The sequence below is a fragment of the Coregonus clupeaformis genome, chromosome 38 (assembly GCF_020615455.1).
Source record: "Coregonus clupeaformis isolate EN_2021a chromosome 38, ASM2061545v1, whole genome shotgun sequence".
Lineage (NCBI taxonomy): Eukaryota > Metazoa > Chordata > Actinopteri > Salmoniformes > Salmonidae > Coregonus > Coregonus clupeaformis.
Genome location: NC_059229.1, coordinates 6054842 through 6082329, shown reverse-complemented (window position 1 = coordinate 6082329; position 27488 = coordinate 6054842). Strand labels below are relative to the sequence as shown.

General features: G+C 42.8%; 1 protein-coding gene across 1 annotated transcript; it reads left to right on the top strand.

The window, feature by feature from the left end:
* The first annotated feature begins 929 nt into the window (after positions 1-929).
* smc3 (structural maintenance of chromosomes 3) lies at positions 930-24703 on the top strand. Its single transcript, XM_041867460.1, has 30 exons — positions 930-1133; positions 1806-1881; positions 2042-2080; positions 2208-2275; positions 2380-2451; positions 2556-2635; positions 2750-2828; positions 3140-3257; positions 3639-3814; positions 4046-4126; positions 4446-4610; positions 5750-5871; positions 5992-6205; positions 6389-6492; positions 7318-7417; positions 9127-9287; positions 9562-9703; positions 9882-10032; positions 10351-10503; positions 12978-13129; positions 14032-14190; positions 15119-15226; positions 16523-16631; positions 16845-16987; positions 17513-17617; positions 18906-19118; positions 19579-19770; positions 22591-22768; positions 23423-23529; positions 23728-24703. Exons 1-30 carry the CDS (start codon positions 1119-1121, stop codon positions 23797-23799), a joined length of 3654 nt encoding a protein of 1217 aa, XP_041723394.1. The 5' UTR covers positions 930-1118; the 3' UTR covers positions 23800-24703.
* The last annotated feature ends 2785 nt before the right edge of the window (positions 24704-27488 follow it).

The window sequence follows — 27488 nt, the reverse complement described above, 5'->3', positions numbered from 1 at the left end:
TGCATTGTTGGTTAAGGGCTTGTAAGTAAGCATTTCACTCTAAGGTTGTTCACCTGTTGTATTCGGCGCATGTGGCAAATAAAATGTGATTTGATTTGATCAGTGGAGGCTGGTGGGAGGAGCTATAGGAGGAGAAGCTCATTGTAATGGCTGGAATGGAATCAATCATTTATTCCATTCCAGCCATTACAATGAGCTTGTCCTCCTATACCTCCTCCCACCAGCCTCCTCTGACACATATGCATAATTAGGCTAATGGCTACATAACCATACAGTAGTATGCTAGGCCAAGAGATTAGCATTAGGCAACAGTGACACCTGCAGTGACCTAAAAAGAGAGAGCTCCAAACTAGAACACTCCACTGGCCTACTGATGTTGAAATGTTTGCCTGGACACTCCCACAAGTGTATCTCTATGATGACTACATTGTAGCAATTTTGAGTTTATTAATGTACAGAATCATCGTTGACCATGCATGCTCTGTCTGAGAGGAAATCACAGAACATCATTCAGTGTCACATTTAGGAAACGATTATACAAATGGGTGACCTGTTTCTTCGCTCTCATGTTTAAATATCCCTCCCACAGTCCTTCGTTTGGCGAAAAAATACAGTTTTTCAAAATACAGTATTTCTGTTTAAAATGTACTTTCTCTGTCAGCTCTTTGGCGCCCAACAATCTCACTCATGAGGACCATACCAAGTACATAGAATGGGGATGTAATAAAACAGAATACTAATAACAAATATGTTGTATGTACTTGTATGAATCAAGTTCACATTTATACAGATCCTTTATATATCGATATGTTAACTTGTAAACGAGTAACATTTTATTTTTCGATTGTATCTAATATTTAGGAATCTAAATATCTATACTCCCCCTCTTTTCACATGATTGACTGTTCCATTTCATTCTGCCCGTGACGCCATTTTCCTTGTTATTCCTCTTTCGCCAGGGTAATTCAACAATCTTGGATACATGCATTTTGGACAAATACTCACAATAATCAGATATCTGACACTTTAAAGGCCCACCTTCCCTTTATTGAAGGAGAAGGGATATTTATTAAATTTGTTTGTTTCGCTTTCTGAGGAAAGTTCCTGAATAGGCGACCATGTACATCAAACAGGTAAACTGGCGGCGCGAGCTCCATGTCGAAGACCCGCTCTCTAAAAATTATTGCTAGCGGCCTAGCCAGATAGCTAGCTTTAGCTAAGAAGTACCGTAAATAAATGAACCTTTACATGTAGCTAGCTAGCTGGAGATGGTCTACAATACGGCACTTAGAAAAGTAATCTACAAAAATTGTAATGTGCAGGATTGCAAACAATTCTAGGCCATGTCTGTCAGTAGGCTAGCTAGCTCAGGTACTAGTAGTGATGCTAGTCGCTAGCTAACGTTATAGTTGCTAGCAATATGTGGTAACCTTTTTCAATCCAGCTAACGTTAACTAGTTAGGTCAGCTAACTAGCTTGCCACTTAGCTATCAAGACAAGCCATTCATAAAGTAGTCACATCAGCTAGCTAAGTTAGCTAGTAGTTACTCGCCGTGGTGCTGAAACATTCAGATAACATTGTTTGTTATTAGCTAGCTAGGAAGATACTGCTCCATCCAGCTTGCCTGTTGACATAGCTATCAAGCTAGCTGACTAGCAATTGTTGGCAGCTAATTTCAACTTCTTGTCAAAATAAGCTATTGGTGGATGTCTGAATTTTTTTATTCAATGCAATGGTGCTGTAACTAGCTAGCTAGCTTGGATAATTCAGATTTGTGAAAGCACTTTCCTTCTTATCCTCTCAGGTCATCATCCAGGGGTTTCGAAGTTACAGGGACCAGACTGTGGTGGATCCTTTCAGTCCAAAGTCCAATGTCATCGGTGAGCATCTGCAAAGTTTACTCTCTCCCAAAACCTTGAGCTATCTTTAGTCATCAACAACACCTCACAATGTAGGTTTGGCTGTAGAGGAAACAATGGGCCCATTGCCTTTCGATTCATTGTCTGACTGACATTTCCCTCCCTGTATGTTTTCTCACAGTGGGAAGAAACGGATCTGGAAAAAGTAACTTTTTCTACGGTACGTGAGCGCGCTCCCCTGTCCTCTAATAATGTTTTCTACCATATGAAATCAGAAGAAAGAAAAAAAAATGGTGATACATTTATTTGCTGTATCTAACAAAAACAAATGTTTGTTTTTCTTTCAGCCATTCAGTTTGTGCTCAGCGATGAGTTCAGCCACCTTCGCCCCGAACAGCGCCTGGCCTTGCTCCATGTAAGTAGTGGAAGTTATACTAACCGTAATGGATATTATATAATCCTCAGTCTGATGTTAACCCCATAACACTGTAATAACAATGTTATTCCCTGTCACTGTAGGAGGGAACTGGTCCTCGTGTTATCTCGGCTTTTGTGGAGATTATATTTGACAATTCTGACAACAGGTTGCCGGTAAGATTCTCACCAAACATAATTGTCACCTTGACTATTTAGTCAGCCATGTTTAGTTTTCGTATCTCTCCTTTTGTCGGTCAATAAATTCACTCTCCCTACAGATCGACAAAGAGGAGGTGTCCCTCCGTCGTGTCATTGGCGCCAAGAAGGACCAGTACTTCTTAGACAAAAAGATGGTGACGTAAGTGTCTGTTGACTACACGTCTGTTGTGACTGAGCAAAAATAGAAAATTGCCTCTGTTTGAATATGTAATCATCATATAATCAACAATCATGTATGTTGATTTTATTCCAGTAAAAATGACGTCATGAACCTCTTGGAGAGTGCTGGTTTCTCCCGTAGTAACCCCTACTACATCGTCAAGCAGGGAAAGGTAAGACGGCACGATGAAGAAATGCTGTGAACAGGCTCTGTTGTGCAACATTCATTGGTTATATGCTGCAAACATGTTTCTTTGCACCACTGTGCTGACTGTATATATGTTCATACAACCCAACGTCTCATACCGATAATGTTTTCCTTCGTCCGTAATCTGTGTCCAGATCAACCATATAACTTTATACATAAATTATACATAGGATACCTTTCATGTGTTTCCTCTCTTTATCCTGTATCCAGATCAACCATATAACTTTATACGTAGGTGTCGTTCATGGGTGTTTCCTCTCTTTATCCTGTATCCAGATTAACCAGATGGCTACAGCCCCTGATTCCCAGCGTCTGAAGCTGCTGCGTGAGGTGGCAGGAACCAGGGTGTACGACGAGCGCAAGGAAGAGTCCATCTCCCTCATGAAGGAAACGGGTACAGTAGTAGTAGAAGAAGAACCAAAGTCTCTCTATAGGCCTACGATGACATAATCTAAGACTGTTTTCACATGCATTCAGACACTAGATCTAAACAGACGTATTCTGAATCACTACCTCGGATGGGCTTTGATTTAGACAAATTCAAAGCGTGCCTTTATCTACGAAAAAACGGTCGACTTTCAGACGTTACACACAAACATTCAAAATAAATGCTACTCTTCCAAATTATTAACCAAGGAAAAGCTATATAATTTAGTTCCCAGAATAAGCATCTCCCTTCCCTATTACAAATGGCCCTTGGTGGTGCCACCACACCTGTAGATATAACTGTAGACCTAGCTAACATACTGGTACACTGTTTTTGTGTTTCCCCCAGAGGGTAAGAGGGAGAAGATCAATGAGCTGCTGAAGTACATTGAGGAGCGTCTCCAGACCCTGGAGGATGAGAAGGAGGAGCTGGCTCAGTACCAGAAGTGGGACAAGATGAGGAGGGCTCTGGAGTACACCATCTATAACCAGGAGCTCAACGAGACACGCGCCAAACTGGACGAGGTAACAAGAATACCAAAAATATTATTGTTTATGGAGTATGGGTCAAGAAATAAATATCAGTCAAATCAAATTTTATTCACCATGTGCACAGGATGTCTAACAAAAAGTAAATTTCAGTTGGTAGAAGTTTGCGTTTGTGGTCTGGCCTTTCAAATTCTTCCTTTTTAAAATGGCATTTGAGATTTTTGATTGCATAGTTAACTGTTCTCTAAATTGCGTTTTCTCTTTCAGTTGTCCTCCAAGAGAGAGACCTGTGGAGACAAGTCCAGACATCTGAGAGACGCCCAGCAGGATGCCAGAGACAAAGTAGAGGTAAGTGATTCTGCATACAGTATTTGCCCAGAATAGCTTGGAGTGTAAATGGACCTGATCAGCTTTTCACACTCCTGAGCCAAGCTGTACTGAGCTGGCCTGGTTACGCATCCATCCACCACAGTTCCTGTAACCGTGCTGAAAAGAACAATGTGAAAAAGAAAATATCTGCTTCACCATCAATCTTGCAAAAATCATTTCTATCTTAGGGCTCTTGTGTATGCAAACCTGACCAGCTTTCTTTCTATTTCCTCTACAGTCAGTGTCCATCTAGTCTACATGTTATTCCTCTCTTCTCTTCCTCTTCCTCCCATTGTAGGAGACGGAGCGTGTGGTACGTGAGAAGAAGTCTAAGATCAGTGCCATGAAGGAGGAGAAGGAGCAGCTGAGCTCAGAGAGACAGGAGCAGATTAAACAGAGGACCAAGCTGGAGCTCAAATCCAAAGACCTGCAGGAGGAGCTGGCCGGCAACAGCGAACAGAAGGTAGGGGAGCACAGTGTGTGTGTGAGGGGGATGAGTGTGCGTGTCTGAGAGAGTGAGCAGGATGTGTGTAGTTGGCGACAGTCAACCAAAGGTAACGGCCGGTCAGAAACCTCCTCATCTGCGTCACTGTGTGTGGGTTTAGGTGTGTGTGTGACACACCATCCCTCCATCCTTACCTACCTACATACGTACCTACCTCTCCATCCCTCCATTCTCGAACGGGAGCCTCTCCTTCTGCGTCAGTGATAATCCCACCCCACACACCTCCAACACCCCCTACCTCTTATTTTCTCCATCCCTCCCCCTTCTTTTTCTCAGAGGGTAAGGACAGAAGCCTCTCCATCTGCGTCACTGATACACCACACCCCTCCATCCCTCTCCCCCTACTGCTAGTCTTAACATCCTCTCTCTCTCTCCCTCTCTCTCCATCCCTGCATCCCTTCATCCTGGGCAGTGGCCCAAGGGTAGAGATCTGGCCCCAATCCCTGTGTGTGTTGCAGATTAGACAGCAGCATCTCAGCGAGTTTGGATTAGGCCCACCTGGCCGGGAGAATGTTGCAACAGCTTTTTTGTTAGCTTTGTTTTGTTGGGATGGATGGAGGGGGGCAGGGAGAGGGAAGTAGGGAGAGGGCGGGTGGGTGTACCTGCGTCATCTGCCTTTCTGACTGCTGAGTGAAATGGTTCAAAGCAGACTTTAGGAAGCTCCCCCGGCAGCGTCGACGAAGGCAGCCCCCCGCACCTCTCTGATTCAGAGGGGTTGGGTTAAATGCAGAAGACACATTTCGGTTGAATGTATTGTTGTGCAACTGACTAGGTATCCCCCTTCCCTGATGGTTGACATATCTAGTCATCACGTGTACAGATAAAAAATGATCTGCTGGCGTTTGAACTCATTTCAGTGCTGACCCCACACACATATGAGTATCCTCAAATGCCTCCGAGTGTCACCCGTTGTCACCCGTAATAATATAATAAGCATACTATTAATAATAATATGATGATAATAATAATAATAATTGTAATACTATTAATAATCATATAATCATAATATTAATATTAATAATATAATATAAAATAATTATAATTATAATAATTAACTTAATTAATAACAATATGATGATGATGAACTCCTCCTCCAGAAACGTCTGCTGAAGGAGCGTCAGAAGCTGCTGGAGAAGATAGAGGAGAAGCAGAAGGAGCTGCAGGAGACTGAGCCCAAGTTCAACACTGTGAAGGAGAGGGAGGAGAGGGGCATCGCCAGGTCTGTAGGAAAACCCCATACTGCACATTTTTAAAGAATGAATTCATCATTTTATAGACAACAGCTTTTTAATGTATTAGTAAAAGGATATTTACTCATTCCCCCCCTCGCTCCACCCAGACTTGCCCAGGCCACCCAGGAGAGAACTGACCTGTACGCCAAGCAGGGCCGAGGCAGCCAGTTCACTTCTAAAGAGGAGAGGGACAAGTGGATCAAGAAGGAACTCAAGTCCCTGGACCAGGCCATCAACGACAAGAAGAGGCAGATTGCTGCCATTCATAAAGACCTGGAGGACACTGAGACCAACAAGGAGAAGAACCTGGAACAGTACAGTGTATGGAACCTAACTCATGACTCATTATACTATAATTCAATTGGAACTATTATGGTTGATTATATTGCCGTAAAAATTATTTTATTTAAATAGAACATTTCGATTCTGTTCTAGATTTCACTCTGTTCTATAATTCTAGGGATCAAGTTTATATCTGACTGATCTGTTTTTTTCCCCCTGTAGAAACTGGACCAGGACCTGAATGAGGTGAAGACCAGGGTGGAAGAGCTGGACAAGAAATACTACGAAGTCAAGAACAAGAAGGACGAGCTGCAGAGCGAGAGAAAGTAAGATCATGATCCATCTTTTTTTTCTTCTTTTTTTTCCCTCCCTTTGGCTCCATCTTGTTTCTTTGGTTGAGTCATTGCACTGTTAGGCCAAGATATTGATTGGAACCTGTACATCTTTACTTCGTCTTCTCTCTTTTTTCTTTCTTTACTACTTTTTGCTCAATGTTCATTGAGTTGAGTCATCATTTGCTCTTTTATATATTGATTCTAACTTATAAATCAAAACTTTATTTGCTCTTTTCTTTTTGTTCTTTTTTTTTTATTCCTCTTTGCTCATTGAGTCGTCCTTTGCACTTTAAATATTGATTTACTTAGAAAATATGTATTTCCTTTGCCTCTAAGACAAGACGACGGCCTATAGCCATGACTCAACCTCCACCGTGTAAAAGGTTGGATGGTTGTTCCCCGTTAAGACTTATATTCAGCTTCCGCCTGGCAACCGTTAGTTCCTTACCAGACTATGGTCTGCTCTGCTGTGAATGTCACCATTACGTTTCCCTCTCCTCTCCTTAACAATGGAGAGTTATTTATAACACTGTGAGATGGATGTTGGATGTTGCCTGTAGCTTTGCTGCTGTGTGCTGTAGAGAAAGGCCTTGAGGTGCTGAGTTGTGTGAGGAGGAGGGAGAAGACCAGAGGCAGTGAATATAATATGGCATAATAGAGCTGCTCTTAAAATTAAGGCATTTTCCTTGAAATGATTCAACAAATTTGCATCTACAATATTTGCCCTGGCTGCATAATTTGGTACATAACCTTTTGGACTGAATGACAAGTTAATGCATTGAACTACCAGTGTGTTTGTCTGTGCGCCTCCAACAGCTATCTGTGGCGGGAGGAGAACGCTGAGCAGCAGGCCCTGGCAGCCAAACGAGAGGAGCTGGAGAAGAAACAACAGCTCCTTAGAGCAGCCACCGGCAAGGTCAGTGTGACGACCTTCTACCCAATGAAACTCGCACCTTAACATACATAATCATATCATGCATATCATCATACTGCCACCGGCAAGGTCAAAATAACCTAGTCCCCCCATGGCGTTAGATTGACCTATGAGTCATATTAATTAAAGAAGACCCACCTTCACCTCTACATGAATGTCCATGTAATCCATATCATCCTACTGGCCTTATGCTAAACCATGTGTGGTAATTCCATTTATCTATGAATCAATGCCAGATTAGAAAGGACACACGCCTTCCCCTTTACACGTGATCATACTAGCCATGTGGTAAATCTTCGGAGTCAATCTCAGATTACAAAGGTCACACCTTTACGCACACACCCGTCCATTCCTATACTCCCTGCCACACGGCCAAGGAGAAAGAATACACACATCTTCACACGGACACTCATTTCCACACATTTACTGTTTACTACCGGTCATGTCATTGCATTTCCACACATTTACTGTTTACTACCGGTCATGTCATTGGCCTGGTGTTACAGATGTATTATTATGTCCACACCATGAAATAAAGGCTACACACACATGCCGTCGCACTACCTACTCAACCGACGGTCGATGGCTCAGCTTTAGCAACGATGAGTCAAACACTGTTGAAAAGCCATCCCACCTGAACACTCCAAGTCTCACTTTGTGACTACATTATTAAGGAAAGAGATAGAGGTAGTGATTTTGTGACTCAACCAATTATTAGGGAAAGAAATAGCCTAGAGGTAAGGAAAGTCAAACAAAGAATCCCATTTCTCCCCCATTCTCTCCTAGCAGGCTACAGTGTATGTCTATGACTCAGCTGCTTATTACTTTTTCAATCACACTCTAATCAGTCCTTTCTTCTATCAAAATCAATCAGAATCTCCACAAAATGATGTTCTATCAAAATTCCCGATGGTTACCCTGGTGATTGCCGTCTTTACTTAGCTTGAGTGGTCCGGTCGAAGCTGACTCATACATCACAGAGAGTACTTGTCTTTTGGACTGCAGAACGTAGAAAATCACTATTTACACGTACTTAGACTAGGGATGGGAACGATTATTCAAATATCCAAATGGACGCTAGTATTCAATCACTTGCGAGAGTATTAATTGTTGAGGGGGAAAAATAATATAGGCCTATTTTAATTAATACATTAAATTGTCTATGTGACATTGCTATATACAAAGATAGACCACAACATTTTAATAAAACAACAGTTGGACAGTTTTTATGAGTGGGCCCCCTAAAAAAGACGTACCGGTAGCCTACACACTTTTTCACACGTGTATATTATTGTCGGTCAATCAAAGCAACACTACCGTCAGAGGCTCCATGTGTAGCAAGAGAAGTGGGAGATTTCTAATCAATTCAAAATGGAATTGCAATTACGGAATTAAGTTGGCTAAATGAGGAGGATTAGGCTACAATGATGAACCAACGGGTAGGCTGTTTTAATATGAATTTAGTTGTTGTAGACAAGGACGTGGGGATCAAAACAAATGTTTTCTTTAAAACGCATCTATTTCGACTTTCCGAATATCTGAAAAAGAATTCATGATATTATTCGAATAGTGAAATCTTTTCAAATGCCCATCCCTAATGAAGACACTGGTATGATGCCACAGATAAATATGCATTTAAAAAGTGTTGACATGTTTCTTAAGGTAAATATTGTTGTTTTTGGCCCCACTAGGCCATTCTGAATGGTATTGACAGCATCAACAAGGTGCTGGAGCATTTCCGCAGAAAGGGGATCAACCAGCACGTCATCAACGGTTACCATGGCATTGTCATGAACAACTTTGAGTGTGAGCCCGCCTTCTACACCTGTGTGGAGGTCACCGCGGGAACCAGGTGAGTGACAGGCTCTTTTTCAATAGTATTTTTTTGGATTCCTTATGTCGTTTCTATTCGCCTGGATTGGAGAACACATTGGATGAGAAGATCAGAGTTTCTTCCTCTCTGACCATCTCCAATGTGTTTTGAGAAGGAGCCGGGGAGAGGACACGGTGAATCGTGGAAAGACCGTTGAGAAAGCCAGAGAGAGAAGCTTGTTTCCTCAATGTAAAAGTAACTGTTACTCAAACTTGTCGGCTCAAATACTCCTTAATGTCCCCCTCCCTACCAGGTTGTTCTACCACATAGTGGAGACAGACGAGGTGAGCACCAAAATCCTGACGGAGTTCAACAAGATGAACCTGCCTGGAGAAGTCACCTTCCTGCCCCTCAGCAAGCTGGACGTCAGGGACACCGCCTACCCTGAGACCAACGTAAGGGAATATTCTTGAATGGAATAGTCCTAAACGTGTAAACCCCCCCCCCTCCCAAGTAAAAAAAAATAAAACACACCTCAAATACTGTACTCTATATTTGACCCAGGCCTGCTATGACTTAGGGTGGTCAAAGAGCGTTAAACTGACCTATTTGTCCTCTCCCTCTCTCCTTTAGGATGCCATCCCCATGATCAGCAAGCTGCGCTACAGCCAGCAGTTTGACAAGGCCTTCAAGCACGTGTTTGGAAAGACCCTGATCTGTCGTAGCATGGAGGTGTCCACCCAGCTGGCCAGGGCATTCACCATGGACTGTATAACGCTGGAGGGTAGGTATCGGCTTACATGATCAAGATGACAATTAATGTAAATGACACCAATTATTGTCCTCCTTTTACAGTCTATGCTCAAGTAGCTAGAGGTGTCTTGGTGTAAATTTGGAAGTGTTTTGGTGTTTTTGTTGTGTGTGTGCGTTGAGATCACTGGTGTTTTTCTGCTGCAGAGGTGACCAGCACAGTGCATACCAGTTAGTGTGTTGTGGGACAGTTCATTTTTTATTTGTAGATCTGTTATTTTTCTGGTGTGTGATTTGTACTTTTTTTGTGTTCTTTTTGTTCTATATATTTTCTTGTTACTGTGTCTCTCAGGTGACCAGGTGTCCCACCGTGGGGCGCTGACGGGGGGTTACTATGACACCAGGAAGTCGCGTCTGGAGCTGCAGAAGGACATGAGGAAGGCTGAGGAGGAGCTGGGAGAGCTGGAGGCCAAACTCAACGAGAACCTCCGCAGGAACATCGAACATATCCTTTAACTCCATTGTTAGTTGGTTGGTTCATTGGTTCACACAGATCCTCCCCTAGTCCTCTAAACTAGAGACCCAAACTGATTCCGTTTAGTTTTTCCAGGTTTCTGTTTTCCCCTCTTACTTCAGGTTTTCACATTCAAAATCACACTTAAAGAAGGAAAACAACAATAATAAACATTTGTATTTGGGTGTAGTTACCTTTTCATTCTAGTGGCACCCAGCAATTGGCTGTTTAGCTGTGGTTTTGTAGCGCACCTGATAGTAGAGTTTGCAAAGCAAATACTGATGCAAATCATATTCTGCCAGGTAAGCATAGGCTATTTTGTAGTTAACATTTTAATTGCGAAGGTTTTTGGGAGAGCCTTTCCGTCTACCAGAAGACTTCACTAGCATCATCGCTAACAGCTACACAAAGTGGTAGGCGCGCACCGCAGATACAGACGGGGAATTATTGTTGCCTCTTCAGAACGTTGCAGGAAATATGAATCTGATGCATTCTATTCATGTATTATGATAGACTTGGGCTAATTAATACATTTTCAATAAATTTAGTTGATTCCCTACTAAGTTCAATACGTTTTTTCAATATTGTTGAATTCCGTTATAATGTCTGGATTCCATGATTCCGTCCACGTTCTCAGCATCGTGTATTTTATAGGCTCTATATTTGATTCTGATTAGTCAGGAATACAGGCGTGGGTTGATTTGTGATTTGACCCATTTACCATGGTCCTGTCTCAGTCTAGTGTGTCGTACTCTACCTCAACTCCCAACCATTGGCTGGTCCCCTACAGTGGACCTGCAGTGAGTCAGACACCAGAGATACGAATATGCTATTTTAGTCCTAAATACAGGGACTCAGTAGGTGATGGTGGGTTGTCCTCTCTCTCAGGCTCTGGCGCTAAATTGGAGGAGATTTTAATGTGTAAAGATGAACATGTTTCGTATTGAAATGGGTGTGATAGTGTGTGGTGTTTCATGTCATTTAGTTGTGAAACATGTTAAGTAGGTAATGGTGTGTCATGTTTTCCTCTCCCTGAGTCTCTGGAGGTTATGTGTGATTGGCTGGTTAGAGGGGATTTCATGCAGCCAGATTATGTCTTGAACCCAGCAGGAAGGAGGAGGTGTGTATGGGTGGATGTTGGAGGTTGACAAATGGGATAATATGGGTGTGTGATCGAGCCAAAGAGGATTAGAGAGAAAGAGGTCTCAGAGGGCAATGCTGTGTCACTAGTATCAGGCAGCACAGCCCAGCGGCCCCTTAGACACACTGAGGAGCTTATTGAATGTGTCCATGAATGAGTGAGTGTGGGTGGATGGCTAAGCTGATGACATGGCGTTGCGCGTTTGTTTGAGTGCACCTGTGTGTGTGGGCGGATGGCTTGAGTTGATTGTTGACATGGCGTCACTCCTGTAAGCCCCCAGCATTGAGTCAGAGGTTCAATCAATGATTTTAAAGCATGTTTTTTTTTATCTACACCACCTCTGGCCCTTAGGTAAGCTTGCCATTAGGGAGATGCCTGTCTGCTTTATTTTAAGTCGGTCTTTAAAGGGGCAATCTGCAGTTGCTACATACTTTTTTGACTTATTAATTATGTGTACCCATTGATTCTTGAACAATATAACTTATGAATGCCTCAACTGTCATATGCCATCAGAACCCAAACTATATGTTTGTTTTTCTCCAAAGTAGTTTGTAAACAAAGTAAATGTAAACAAACACTATATACCTTCAAAACATGGTTACAACTATGATGTTGATATCATGGATGGTCAGTCCTTGCATCCATAGCTCTGTCAATTAATTTGAGAGTGGTTGCATTCCTCCAGCCCCTCAGCTTTTTACAGAAACGGGTGCGGGGAGGACACTTTGTTATTGTTTAAACTGCTGATTACTGATTTGAAATGAATGGAAAACGGAAGCTCTTGTTTTGGGTGATTTGAGTAACCAATACAATGTTACATGCTTTGAGCCTCTCCAAATCCTAAAAACCAACCAATCAATATATAAATCGAACAATGATATCCATAATGTTTGAAGTATGTTCCTTAACCCTCCCCTGTACATATCAACATGAGATCTATAGGTTATATTTGTGTATAAAGTATGTTCCTTAACCCTGCATCACGTATCAACAATGAGATCTATAGGTTATATAGGTTCTATTTAAGCAATTTAATGCCAGAGGGGGTATGGTATATGGCCAATATACCACGGCTAAGGGCTGTTCTTAAGCACGACACAACGAGGAGTGCCTGGACACAGCCTTAGTCGTGGTATATATCACAAACCATATATCACAAACCTCCGAGGTGCCTTATTGCTATTATAAACTGGTTACCAACATAATTAGAGCAGTAAAAATAAATGTTTTGTTATATACTACGGCTGTCAGCCAATCAGCATTAAGGGCTCGAACCACCCAGTTTATAATTGCTTATAAAGTATGTTCCTTAACCCTGCATCACGTATCAACAATGAGATCGACCAGCTGATGAACCAGATGCAGCAGATTGAGACCCAGCAGAGGAAGTTCAAGGCCTCCAGAGACTCCATCCTGTCTGAGATGAAGATGCTCAAGGAAAAGAGGCAGCAGTCTGAGAAGACATTCATGCCGAAGGTAAGATTGATTTGGACTTCAATATGACTCTTGGTTTCTATCGGGCCCTATTCAAGGAAATCCTGAATCAAATGTAGCCGTAGTTGACTGAATCGGACCTCGATCCAGTTCAACATTTTGACAAAAAATGTCAGATTGTTTTGATATTTAGATTCAGAAAAGTACCATACACATCCAAGAGGATGATAAGGGTGTATTTTTATACCCTACAAATTAGAGGTATTATGCTACCATGGCAAGCACCCCACCTTTTTACATTTGAGAACATGCAGCAGTCTGAGAAGACATTCATGCCTAATGTAGCCTACATTTATATTGCTAACTTTATGATTGTTGCTGAATAATCTCTATCTTGACTTGATACTATGCCTGTCTTCTTCTGTCTAGACTTCTCTTGAACATGCAGTCCACCAGTTGAACACATTAACACATTGGTCCTCTGTAGCTCAGCTGGTAGAGCACGGCGCTTGTAACGCCAAGGTAGTGGGTTCGATCCCCGGGACCACCCATACACAAAAAAATATATAATGTATGCACGCATGACTGTAAGTCGCTTTGGATAAAAGCGTCTGCTAAATGGCATATTATTATTATTATTATTATTATTATTATTATTATAAACTGTGCCTGCTGCTTGCAAACCAAATGTCATCTTTTGGGCATTGACAAAGTAATTTCAACCCATTCAATCTCTCCCCACAGCAATGTTCTCTGCATTCTCTAGAGGCTAGTCTTCATGCCATGGAGTCCACCGGTTAATGTACTATCCACTCATCCTTACCTCTCTTATCTCCTCACAGCAACGCTCTCTCCAGAGTCTGGAGGCCAGTCTCCATTCCACAGAGTCCACCCTGTAACTCTTCCTCTCCTCTAACTATCTCTCCTCTGTTTTCTCCTCACAGCAACGCTCTCTGCAGTCTCTAGAGGCCAGTCTCCATGCCATGGAGTCCACCAGGGAGTCTCTGAAGGCTGAGCTGGGGACAGACCTGCTCTCTCAGCTCAGTCTGGAGGACCAGAGACGTGTGGACGATCTCAACGACGAGATCAGACAGCTGCAGCAGGTAAGGAGACAGTTAATGAAGGACTACAGGGGGAACAAGTTTAAACATGGAACTATGTGTGGATGTATGGTTGTATGTGGTGTTTGAATGGCTGGATAGCTGGATGGTTTTACCTCCTGTTAAGACCTCAACGTCGAGATCAGACCGCTCCAACATCTAAACATTACAGCTAGAGACAGGGAACAAGTTTAAATGGGGCGCAGATTATATCTAAATATTGTCAAGACCTAATACAGACAGTGAGTGAATGAATACCGGAAGTTCATTTGATTCTAATTTATCACTCTGACCCTCATGAAAGAGGAAAATGATGGGTTATGATCATTTCACTGTCTTCCATTGTTATGTCATACCTGGATTGTCTTTGCCTTTTGATACAAAAGCACACAAACACCCTCAGACTCAGTCAATTTTTGAGTTGAGTGCTAGCTAGCTGCAGTGGTGTGGGCACTGACTTCACAGCCATCCACATACACACACACTGCCAGCTGCTCACAATGAGCCACCTCAGCCGTTCTATCTGCTAACGTTATGCAACCGTCCCGATATAGAAATAGATTCTCATGTTCTGTACAGGAGTAGGTAGACTGGCCGTGACCCTCCGTCTCCTCTCTCTCCTCTCCCTCGCTCTCTCTTTCTCTCCACGCCTGCAGTTCTTTTCATTTAATTTGGTTCTCTAAATTCATTTTTCTTTCTTTCTCATAAAGGCTCATTTGTTTGGTGTGTGTGTGGGGGGGTTACACTCTTCTTTTTTCCCCCTCATCTATTCTATTACGAACAGAGTCTCTCTCTCTCTCTGAAATGTGTTCTATATTTTGTTATGAAAGATGAGGACATGAATGTAGAACAACAAACATGATTGTTGTGTTTGTGTGATGTATTGTTGTATGAAAGGAGACAATTCTTCATGTTATCTTTGTGTTTGTAGGACAACAGGCAGCTGCTGAATGAGAGGATCAAGCTGGAGGGGATCATGACCAGGGTGGAGACGTACCTCAATGAGAACCTACGGAAACGCCTCGACCAAGTAGAACAGGTATGGTGTTACACAATGTGCAAAACGAAACCTAGAACACTTCCGGTTCCACAGTAGAGGTACGGTTCCAGAATTCTCAGAACAGAACCAAGAACGGGTCCGGTTCCAGAATGTCCAGATAGCAACCTAGAACAGGTAGAATTCCAGAATGTCCAGATAGCAACCTAGAACAGGTAGAATTCCAGAATGTCCAGATAGCAACCTAGAACAGGTAGAATTCCAGAATATCCAGATGGCAACCTAGAACAGGTAGAATTCCAGAATGTCCAGATAGCAACCTAGAACAGGTAGAATTCCAGAATATCCAGATAGCAACCTAGAACAGGTAGAATTCCAGAATGTCCAGATAGCAACCTAGAACAGGTAGAATTCCAGAATGTCCAGATGGCAACCTAGAACAGGTAGAATTCCAGAATATCCAGATAGCAACGTAGAATTCCAGAATGTCCAGATAGCAACCTAGACCAAGTTGGAGAGCATTCAGAAGGAAGACCAAGATACACTCAATACAGATGATGACCAAAATGGCACAGGACATCCATTCAAACACCAACTGAAGCATGTATCAACGTCATGTGACGTCCCTGTGGTTCTTATGTCACCTTTATGTAGTACTTATAAATACTTTCTTTCTGAAATGAGGGCCTTGTGAAATTCATTAGGATTGCTAATAGTCTACCCTTCTTGCCCCTGTTATCTTATTGGAGCTGAACAAGCTCAGAGAGACAGAGAAAGCAGGGCACAGTGGTTAAGTCATCTATGTAGTGCTTATGAATGCATTATAACACCTTTGTGAAGTGTATTCTTTCCCCTGTGCTCCTGTAGAACAGTGGTATTCAAACTTCTTCAGCGGGGATCACATTATTTCCACCAGAATTTCTGGGGACCCCATTCTTTTCAGTCTTGTGACCTCACCCCAAATATTGACACAACCTTAAAATCGGTACATTTACATTTTTACATCAACAAATAACCTTAAATACATAACATTTTCATCTCTTATCAAAATCAAAATAAACCAATAAATAAATGTACTCAATAAAATAAATTCAAATTATCTTTCTCAAAAACGTTTTTGTATATTGTCCCATACAATAGTCTGTGTTCTTTCTTTTTTGCTCCCGCATATGTTTGTTTTTTTGGCGACCCCACTGCAGTTCCCTGACTTTGAATACAGCTGCTGTATGAGCTGAGAGAGACATAGGGAAGCTCTCTAGCTGTTAAGTCATGTTTATGTAGTGCTTGTGAATGCGTTTATAACTCCTTATTAACTTCTTTCTCCATGTGATCGTGTAGGAGTTGAATGAACTGAGAGAGACTGAGGGAGGCACTATGCTCACAGCCACCTCCTCAGAGCTGGAGGGAATCAACAAACGCATCAAAGATACACTGGCACGCTCAGAGGGTAGGTCACACACACACACACACACACACACACACATAGAAAGAATGGAGCTCACATTAAGTATTGTTTTGGTCTCTCTTGAACAGTAGTACATTATTAGACCTGAATTGATGGAAACCTACACACAATCAACAATATCAATAATGGTACAATTGCTACATCTTCAAAGTGCCAACGTTTTTTAAATAGTATCTGTCCCTATTCCTCCCCCAGACCTGGACGTGTTGATCGACAAGGCGGAGATTGAGGTCAAGGATCACGCCAAGAGCATGGACCGCTGGAAGAATGTAGAGAAGGAACAGAACGACGCCATCAACCATGACACCAAGGAGCTGGAGAAGATGACCAACCGACAGGTCTGCCTTTTGAATCTTCAGCTATATTAGAATTCAGTGTTTCCATTATTTTGGCAGTTATCTGTAGATTGGGGGTAAGGCCCTGCGATAGACTAGCATTCTGCCAAGTGGGTGTACAGAAACAGGAGATGGGCTCCTACTCCTATGAGCTGTTCTGGCTCGCACAAACCAAGGCTACTTACTGTACTTTATTAGGATGCCCATTGGCTGACGCCATGACGCCCGCTAATCTTCCTGGGGTCCATACACATGACTAAAAATACATTACGGACATAAGACTTGACAATGTACATTGAAAGGAGACTGTAGTAGACATTACAAACATTTGATAAGCAGACATTGAACAGGTTAAAATACCTGACGGGTAACACATTTAACATTCAAGCATTGTCTTAATGTGTTCAGATCAGTGTTATTGATCCTGGTGTTGTCTATGTGATCATTGCTGATGCTGTGGTAATAAAGTACTGTTGCTACTACTATACTACTAAGGCCATAATGCTACTGTTACTACTCCTACTACAGGGCATGCTGCTGAAGAAGAAAGAGGAATGTATGAAGAAGATCAGGGAGCTGGGGTCCTTACCACAGGAGGCCTTCGAGAAGTACCAGACCCTCACTCTCAAACAGGTGAATACACTCACTCACTCACTCACTCTCTTAGGATAAACATACACACACACTCTCTCTCTCTCTAGGAATAAACATACACACACACTCTCTCTCTCTAGGAATAAACACTCTCTCTCTCTCTAGGAATAAACATACACACACACACTCTCTCTCTCTCTCTCTAGGAATAAACACACACGGACACACTCTAGGGATAAACCTACACACGTACACATGCTTAACAAACAAACACACATGCTATAGGTAAACACATTCTCTCTCTCTGGGCTCCCTGTCATGTCTTTGATTAGCAGCCAAAGCCCAACAGTCACGACGACAATCATCTCAGAAAGCCTCCTCATCGCTCGACCGAGGGGCCAGGGCCTGGTCACACACACACGGCTGAGACACCGCCCACCCACTCACACACTTATGAAAGCAGCAGCAGTCACCTCACTGTGACTCAGACACCTAGTTTGCCGGCTCCCGCCGCCAGACGCCCCTGGGCACCTCCGTGTGTGTCAAGTGGGCTGCCGGCTCGTCTCTCATAAGTGTGTGTGTGGGTGTGTTTCTCCTTGACAAGACTAGAAATATCCCATACTTCGTGATGATGAACGTTAGCTTCCTTAATCTTTCTCCCCAAGACATTGAGTCTTGATTAGCCGTCCAGGTCAGATAGTGGATTCTAATACAGAAGTGGATGAAGCCAAAGGATAATAATATACCTCTTATACAGCTTATCTCTGTGATGGGTCTCTTGACTTGACATAGAAACTGAAGAATATTAATCATTTTTTGAGTGTTTTGAAGGAATACGTGTCAGTTGGGATTATGGTTATTTCAACTCCTCATAATAATAATAATAATAATATGCCATTTAGCAGACATGGCATATTTAGCAGACTCCTCATACTCCTCTTCAAGTGATGATTATTAGAAATATCATTTTAGGCACTTTGCCATCAAGAGCTTTTCACTTGAAATTCAACTAACGTGTATGTCTATAATACAGCATGCATAGTAACGTGTTACCTTGCCGCTTCATCCAAATGTTCCTCCCCACAAGTGGTTCTGTAAACTGAAGCCGTGCAACACAGAGCTGAAGAAGTACAGCCACGTGAACAAGACGTTTTTAATGTTACCCTAACGTTCTTTCGCCCTCTTCTCCCTCCCTCCCTCCCTCCCTCTGTAGCTGTTTGGGAAGCTAGAGCAGTGCAACACAGAGCTGAAGAAGTACAGCCATGTAAACAAGACGTTTTTAATGTTACCCTAACGTTCTTTCGCCCTCTTCTCCCTCCCTCTGTAGCTGTTCCGGAAGCTAGAGCAGTGCAACACAGAGCTGAAGAAGTACAGCCATGTAAACAAGAAGGCCCTGGACCAGTTTGTCAACTTCTCTGAGCAGAAGGAGAAGCTGATCAAGCGTCAGGACGAGCTGGAGCGAGGACACAAGTCCATCATGGAGCTCATGAACGTCCTGGAGCTCAGGAAGTACGAGGCCATCCAGCTCACATTCAAACAGGTACGTTGTCCTCAACTTCACTCTTTTAACAAGTACCTAACCTCTTCATTAGGGGAAAGAGGTACGCTTCATCCCTTGAATCAAAACCTCAATCAAGTCTCAAATTGGTACGCTTTCAACCTGATTTAGGTCTCAGATAGACCGTGACTCTGAATTTGGCCTTCTGCACATACACCTGTACCCCTGAGCAAGGTCTCAATCAGATAGACTTCAACTCCCCCCGAATAAGTCATTATCCTTCAACAGGAGAAATGTTCATGATTTAACCATATGAAACTCAAGACCCCAAATGTAGGACACGGTTGTTGAGTTCTGTCTGCATGAGTTCAATCAAGCACATTCCCATTGCTGGATTGATAATAGCAGTTTTTACTTATAAGCGCTTTTCATTTTACAGTAATAATCTACGTTACAAAGTGAATAACCATATCATGACTAATTCCATCTTTCCTCTCCTCAGGTGTCTAAGAACTTCAGTGAGGTTTTCCAGAAGCTGGTTCCGGGGGGCAAGGCCACCCTGGTGATGAAAAAGGGTGACACGGAGGGGGGTCAGTCCCAGGATGAGGGGGAGGGGGGCACCGACAGCGAGAAGGGCTCAGGCTCTCAGAGCAGTGTGCCCTCTGTAGACCAGTTCACCGGAGTCGGCATCAGGGTAAGAGTGTTTGTGCGGGTGTGTGTGTTTGTTTGAGAGCGAACACGAGAACCACGAGAGAGATTTGTGATAAATAGTGAAAATGTCATATGTACTCCGAAGAGCTTTTTGATTATTTTTTAGTTGTTGCCTCTTTTACACAGAAAGTAATCAAACACCAGAATGGGCAAGAAATTATGAGTTTCATTATTGAGTGTATCACATCATCCTAGTTTGCTGTTGCTCATGTCATTTTTTTCTTCCTAATTTAAAAAAAAGTTCATGTTCTATCATATTTCCAGGTTCATGTAGAACAGGGATGGCAACCCTTTCCTATTTTTTATTTTTTTTTAGGAACTCAGTTGGGATCTTAACTTAATGTTGGAAGTTAGAATAGTAGAATACACAAGTTGCAATTTCGAAATGTGGTTAGGCATCATCTGTTTGCGCGCAATACCTTATACCTCCGTGGCATCACCCTATACCTCCGTGGCATCACCCTATACCTCCGTGGCATCACCCTATACCTCCGTGACATCACCCTATACCTCCGTGGCATCACCCTATACCTCCGTGGCATCACCCTATACCTCCGTGGCATCACCCTATACCTCCGTGGCACCACCCTATACCTCAGTGGCATCACCCTATACCTCCGTGGCACCACCCTATACCTCCGTGGCATCACCCTATACCTCCGTGACATCACCCTATACCTCCGTGGCATCACCCTATACCTCCGTGGCATCACCCTATACCTCCGTGGCATCACCCTATACCTCCGTGGCACCACCCTATACCTCAGTGGCACCACCCTATACCTCAGTGGCACCACCCTATACCTCAGTGGCACCACCCTATACCTCAGTGGCACCACCCTATACCTCAGTGGCACCACCCTATACCTCAGTGGCACCACCCTATACCTCAGTGGCACCACCCTATACCTCAGTGGCACCACCCTATACCTCAGTGGCACCACCCTATACCTCAGTGGCACCACCCTATACCTCAGTGGCACCACCCTATACCTCAGTGGCACCACCCTATACCTCAGTGGCACCACCCTATACCTCAGTGGCACCACCCTATACCTCCGTGGCACCACCCTATACCTCAGTGGCACCACCCTATACCTCAGTGGCACCACCCTATACCTCAGTGGCATCACCCTATACCTCAGTTGCACCACCCTATACCTCAGTGGCACCACCCTATACCTCCGTGGCACCACCCTATACCTCCGTGGCACCACCCTATACCTCAGTGGCACCACCCTATACCTCAGTGGCACCACCCTATACCTCAGTGGCACCACCCTATACCTCCGTGGCACCACCCTATACCTCCGTGGCACCACCCTATACCTCAGTGGCACCACCCTATACCTCAGTGGCATCACCCTATACCTCAGTGGCACCACCCTATACCTCAGTGGCACCACCCTATACCTCAGTGGCATCACCCCGTACCTCAGTGGCACCACCCTATACCTCAGTGGCACCACCCTATACCTCAGTGGCATCACCTTCATGTGTGCAAGACTAGTTGAGATGGGCGTTGCTCAAGGAGAGAGAGACAGTCGGACATTGCAGCACTTCGCCATTTTATTAGTTGGGATTTGGTTAAATCGCAGTGGATCGAATCATGTGAATCCAAATAATAATTTGTGAATCGCGAACATTTAATTTTACGACAAATATTTGATTCCACCTTTCTTTTGAATTATATGGCTTCAAAACGTGTTTTGTTGATACTTTCAGTTGATTTGGGCATCCAATGTTTGGGACATTGCAACTCAATAGTTTATAGTCTGCGTGTAAAATAAACACTTCTAAGATAAATATGACTAAACTCGAAAAGGTACATTTCCTGAAAAATATTTGTGGGCTTGCCATTTGATCTTTGGTATATTGAATGAGCAAATTATTTTAAAAGGCATAAAATGTATTTGGTTGTAATGTTGCAATATTTTACATCAAGGGTGGTCAACCATCCTCCAGGAGAGCTAATGGGTGTTCAGGCTTTTATTCCTGTCCCCCGCTTAACAAACCACCATTTTAGAAATGAGCTGCTCAAACGGACCTTGATAAACTGGCTCAGATGGGTTTGAGCAGGGCTGGATCAAAAGCCTGCACATCCAGTAGCTCTCCAGACTGAGGGTTGACCACGTGTTTTATACAGTTGCCTAACAGGTATTCTGCTTGTGGGGGGTTAAGTGCCTTGCACAACAACAGGAGATGGTACATGAGATCAGAGAGCAGTCTCCCAGTGTCGATACCACATTACTTTTTTATACATACATAGAGACGACACCAATTGTTGGTCTTGGAAATTTGGTTAAAAGTCATGAAATTCGATCTGTCAAAATTCCACTGGAAAACCTCCCTGGTCTTTGTGGTTGAATCTGTGTTTGAAATTCACTGCTCGACTGCGGGACCTTACAGATAATTGTATGTGTGGGGTACAGAGATGAGGTAGTCATTCAAAAATCATGTTAAATGCTATTATTGCACACACAGTGAGTCCATGCAACTTGTTGTGACTTTTAAGCACATTTTTACTCCTTAACTTATTTAGGCTTGCCATAACAAAGGGGTTGAATACTTATTGACTCAAGACATTTCAGCTTTTCATTTTTTATTAATTTGTTTTTTTTAAAATCATTCCACTTTGACATCATGGTGTATTGTGTGTAGGCCAGTGATACAAAATCTCAATTGATTCCGTTTTTAAATTCAGGGGGAAAAGTCAAGGGGTGTGAATACTTTCTGAAGGCACTCTGTGTATATACTTTTCAATAATATTCCACATTTGTTTCTCTCCTCTTGCCCCCTCCAGGTGTCGTTCACGGGGAAGCAGGGGGAGATGAGGGAGATGCAGCAGCTCTCTGGAGGTCAGAAGTCCCTGGTGGCCCTGGCCCTCATCTTCGCCATCCAGAAGTGTGACCCCGCTCCTTTCTACCTGTTTGACGAGATTGACCAGGCCCTGGACGCACAGCACAGGAAGGCTGTCTCAGGTAATAACACCACTAGTATCAAATCAATATTTTCGATTTTAAAAGCATATTTTATACAACACAACCACTCACAGACGGCCTCCCTTGGATAAGAAGAGATGGGATAATGAAGAATTCCAGAATTTTTCTGACTTGAATAAGTGTGTTGAATTTACAGCTTTCTGTCTTGATTTTCAATGTTCGTCCAGCCACAACCCTTGTCTGGCTACCCAAACTCCTTGCGCCGGCCAAATGCTACGCCACGCCCATAGACGTTAGTTTATTCTCCGCAATGAGTCTGGATCTGAGTACCTCCCAACGATTTCTAGAACGCAAACACATTCTAATCGTTCTGATTGGTCCCAGAAACCGATGGGTTGGGCCAGAGCCAGAACACACGTGGGCAAAGCAACAATTTGAACATTCGTCATTGGCTTTGATAGTCTGATTGGTTAGAAATGATCCAATCACTGATGACTTTGTTTTGTACAACACCCATCATTTTGATGTCACCACAAACGACTTCTATGATGGCAGTCTGACTGAAGGATGTAGAGCAGTGGAAGAATTCAGTTTGAGTTGTCAGACAACCACAACCCTTCAACAAGCATGAAGAAATGTAAGCATTTATAACATATCTATAAATCTCTTATCAGTGTGTAATGTGTGTTCCAGATATGATTGTAGAGCTGGCGGGCCATGCCCAGTTTATCACCACTACATTCAGACCTGAGCTTCTGGAGTCAGCTGACAAGTTCTACGGAGTCAAGTTCAGAAACAAGGTGAAGTTCCTTAAAAGTTTATACGTTGGTCCACATCGGTATGAATGCGTGGGTACTGGTTACTCACTCACTGGCTAGTTTTAGACTTGTTTAATACCCTCTGGCATTCAGAGACGTGAAAAATATGTTTCATAAGATGATTGACTCAGTGGAACTCAGACACAGGCTCACTGTGTGTGTGTGTGTGTGTGTTTCCAGGTGAGTCACATTGACGTGATCTCGGCAGAGCAGGCAAAAGACTTTGTGGAGGACGACACTACCCATGGTTAAGAAGAATCAACTCTTCATCATCCTCCTCTTCCTCACCCACCTCCGTAGTGCACTGCCTAACACTGAGCCTTCAGTCCTCTCCACTCCGACAGAACTCAACCAGAACCATAGAATTAGAACACATTCATTGGAATCTATTCTAATTCTACCGTCAGAACTCTTGTCAGAACTCCCAAGTCTGTCATCTAGGGCTTAGTAGTTGCACCACTGTTCCCTTCTCTATGACATTGTTATGATGACATCCATCGTCTTCTTCTCTCAGAGGAGCGGCCGAGGAGGGAAAATAAGAGTCCATTGAGTTTTTTCTGGTCTGTATTTTATTTTTATCAACGTTTTCAGGTGGGGTTTTTTTGCAAGTCATGTTGATGTTTGAGATGAGGGTTGATTTTCAGTGCTGGCGCAGCCTTTGACCTCATTGTATTTAATGGAAAATTGAGAACTTTTGAGATTCAAATGCATGTTCTTTTTTGATTTGAAACTGTTGGTATGTGCTGTGCAGATGTTGTGCTGATGATTTTTCCATAAATTGACAGAAATAGTTCTGCTGAGGATAGTCAGTCATTTTGAATCTCAAACTGTGAGGTATAGTGACAGACAGAGAAATAATAATTTTTAAATAACCAGTTTGTCAGAATATTCTTCCATGTTTAAGATATGTGACATATTATCCCCTTTTTGTACTTACAACAAGTTAATGTTTTATTATATCGTCGTTACCAGAAAAATGGTTTGAAATATTCGGAACATTTTTATTCTTTATTTTTGTTAACAGTGTCTTGGCATTCCCTGTTGTAGGTCATGCTCTTGTAACCAGTTAGTTCTACACTGACTGCAGCATGTAAACTTGTTTTTCTCTCCCTGTTACTCTATTAGAAAACAATAAAAATAAAATGTATAAATCTTACGCTTAAATCGTATAGATCTTTCGTAGGATCATGAAGTCAACTAGAAAACGAACATTTCCTGAAGAAAGTTGTGTGCATTTGTAGTGAAGTAAGTTGTAGTGTGACATGTGATCTGTGTAGCATTATACCACTGGGTGGCGCTAGGTCACAATCTTTTCACCTCCTGAACCATACATCTGTCTGGTAACTACATGGACCACGAAATAAGATGAAGTTACACCACGAGGTGTAATGAGTGACCTATAATATACATACTGAATGTCTAGAGGAGTGACACAGATAATTATTTGAGATCATGACACTTGAGTCTGCTGGTATTTCATAATGTTAAGATGTAATATCAGACAGGGATCATATCAGTGAAGAGGATAGCTACCAGAAACCTAGTTTCAATCTGCCATGTGGGGCACCTAAATATGACCAAAAAAATTGATTGATTTCTACCACTGAGCGTGACAGTATTTTTGAAGTTGGCTTATAAGATGTCAATCAGAAACAGGAAGGAAATGAAACCCAGATTAACATCTGATCAATGGCCCTAATTGAACCATTTTATCAATTTCAATCTGCCAAGTGGGACACCCAGAAGTTAATTGTGATCCTCTAGTCTCCTCACACTTTATTTTCTGTCTGATGAAATCCCACTGACCCAAGGTCTGTTTGTGCTGTCTTGCCAGTTACAGTCTCTCTGGGACCAGGGTAACCCAGTGCCTTGTTAGTGAATGGGAAAGGGTGTGACCCTTAGACCGTCGGCCCAGAGTTAGCCAGACATTTGGAATAGATAGTCATACGTTAATGACCCTACTGACTGTGACTACAGTACACTGACTGACTACTGACCTGACTGGCCACCAGACTAGTCTCACACCCTGCCAACAGAACACCTCATACACCTGTGCCCTGCCAGGCCCAAGCCATTAGCCAGGCAATACTCCATGCTCTCTCTCACTGTCCCTAGTCAGCTGATCTGAAATCGGAATTTCATCCAAGCCTCAAGTAATTGCTGTCAGATGATCTGACATCTATCCAAGACTACCCAAGCAATGTTGTGTCTCTCTCTCTCTCTCTCTCTCTCTCTCTCTCTCTCTCTCTCTCTCTCTCTCTGTCTCTCTCTGTCTCTCTCTCTCTCTCTCTCTCTCTCTCTCTCTCTCTCTCTCTCTCTCTCTCTCTCTCTCTCTCTGTCTCTCTCTGTCTCTCTCTGTCTCTCTCTGTCTCTCTCTCTCTCTCTCTCTCTCTCTCTCTCTCTCTCTCTCTCTCTCTCGTCAGCTGAAATGAACAGACCCCCTGTTCTTCCTACTATCCATTCCCTCTGCCGCCTCCCTTTCTACTAAACTATATACAGTTGAAGTCGGAAGTTTACATACACTTAGGTTGGAGTCATTAAAACTCGTTTTTTCAACCACTCCACACATTTCTTGGCAACAAACTATAGTTTTGGCAAGTCGGTTAGGACATCTACTTTGTGCATGACACAAGTAATTTTTCCAACAATTGTTTACAGACAGATTATTTCACTTATAATTCACTGTATCATAATTCCAGAGGGTCAGAAGTTTACATACACTAAGTTGACTGTGCCTTTAAACAGCTTGGAAAATTCCAGAAAATGATGTCATGGCTTTAGAAACTTCTGATAGGCTAATTGACATCATTTAAGTCAATTGGAGGTGTACCTGTGGATGTATTTCAAGGCCTACCTTCAAACTCAGTGCCTCTTTGCTTTACATGGGAAAATCAAAAGAAATCAGCCAAGACCTCAGAAAAAAAGTTGTAGACCTCCACAAGTCTGGTTCATCCTTGGGAGCAATTTACAAATGCCTGAAGGTAACACGTTCATCTGTACAAACAATAGTACGCAAGTATAAACACCATGGGACCACGCAGCCATCATACCGCTCAGGAAGGAGACGCGTTCTGTCTCCTAGAGATGAACGTACTTTGGTAGTATTGGGGATTTATTATTCTCCTAAATTGATGGGATGACTAACTTAGAAAGAATGCATTCTTGACTGGGCTAATGTAGGCTGTGACACCTGGCAGGCTGTGATTGATGTGAAGAGCTGTTTTAGGGGGTAAAATGAGATAAGGATTGTGTCTCCAGATGCTGGAATATACTGGTTCTTTGTTATCTGTGAACCTTCCTTGGACATAGTAATGATGTCTAAGGGAGCTGGCTCTTCTCACTATGAAAGGTTGTTATGATGAACGTATGCCTGGTAACAGAAGAGCCTGGCAACAGGGGTGCATCAATGGATTGGCTGAGTAAAGTTTAAACCACGCTCAAGTCTCTACTCTAATTGGCCAGCAGAGAAGTGGGAAATTTTCTCTGTCAGAGTATTTGAGTATTGAATCTGGAACAATGTCTTTAGTTCTCTGGGGTGCCCTGCGAGGTATCTCAGAGAGCCCGTAATATACGAAACATCATATTTACCATTGAAGGTTTTTGCATTAATTAAAATTACTAGTATACCTTAGAAGTCGTGTTGACCTCTTTTGTTCCTAATGCCAGATTTGAATTGACGCAACTTTGACAATTGGTGACCCCGACGTGATCTGGTAGAAGGGACTTCGCTGGATACTTTCCGGCCCATTGGTCATCTCTTTCATTGGACTGTGGTTCACAAAAAGTCCGGACAAACTTAAAGGTAAGCAGATGCCTATTGTTAAATAACTAAAGATCTGCAAATTGGCTTTATTCAAATTAATTTTGTGAAACAACTGTCTGATGTAAGTGAACTAAATTATGAAACTATTATGAGTAGATAAGCACAATATTGTGACATG

Bases quoted from the DNA above. Each gene is read 5' to 3' on its own strand.
- smc3 (XM_041867460.1), top strand. The intron at 1,882-2,041 runs GTGAGCATCTGC...GTTTTCTCACAG, and splicing joins TCCAAAGTCCAATGTCATCG to TGGGAAGAAACGGATCTGGA. The intron at 10,504-12,977 runs ATATCCTTTAAC...ACCCTGCATCAC, and splicing joins CCTCCGCAGGAACATCGAAC to GTATCAACAATGAGATCGAC.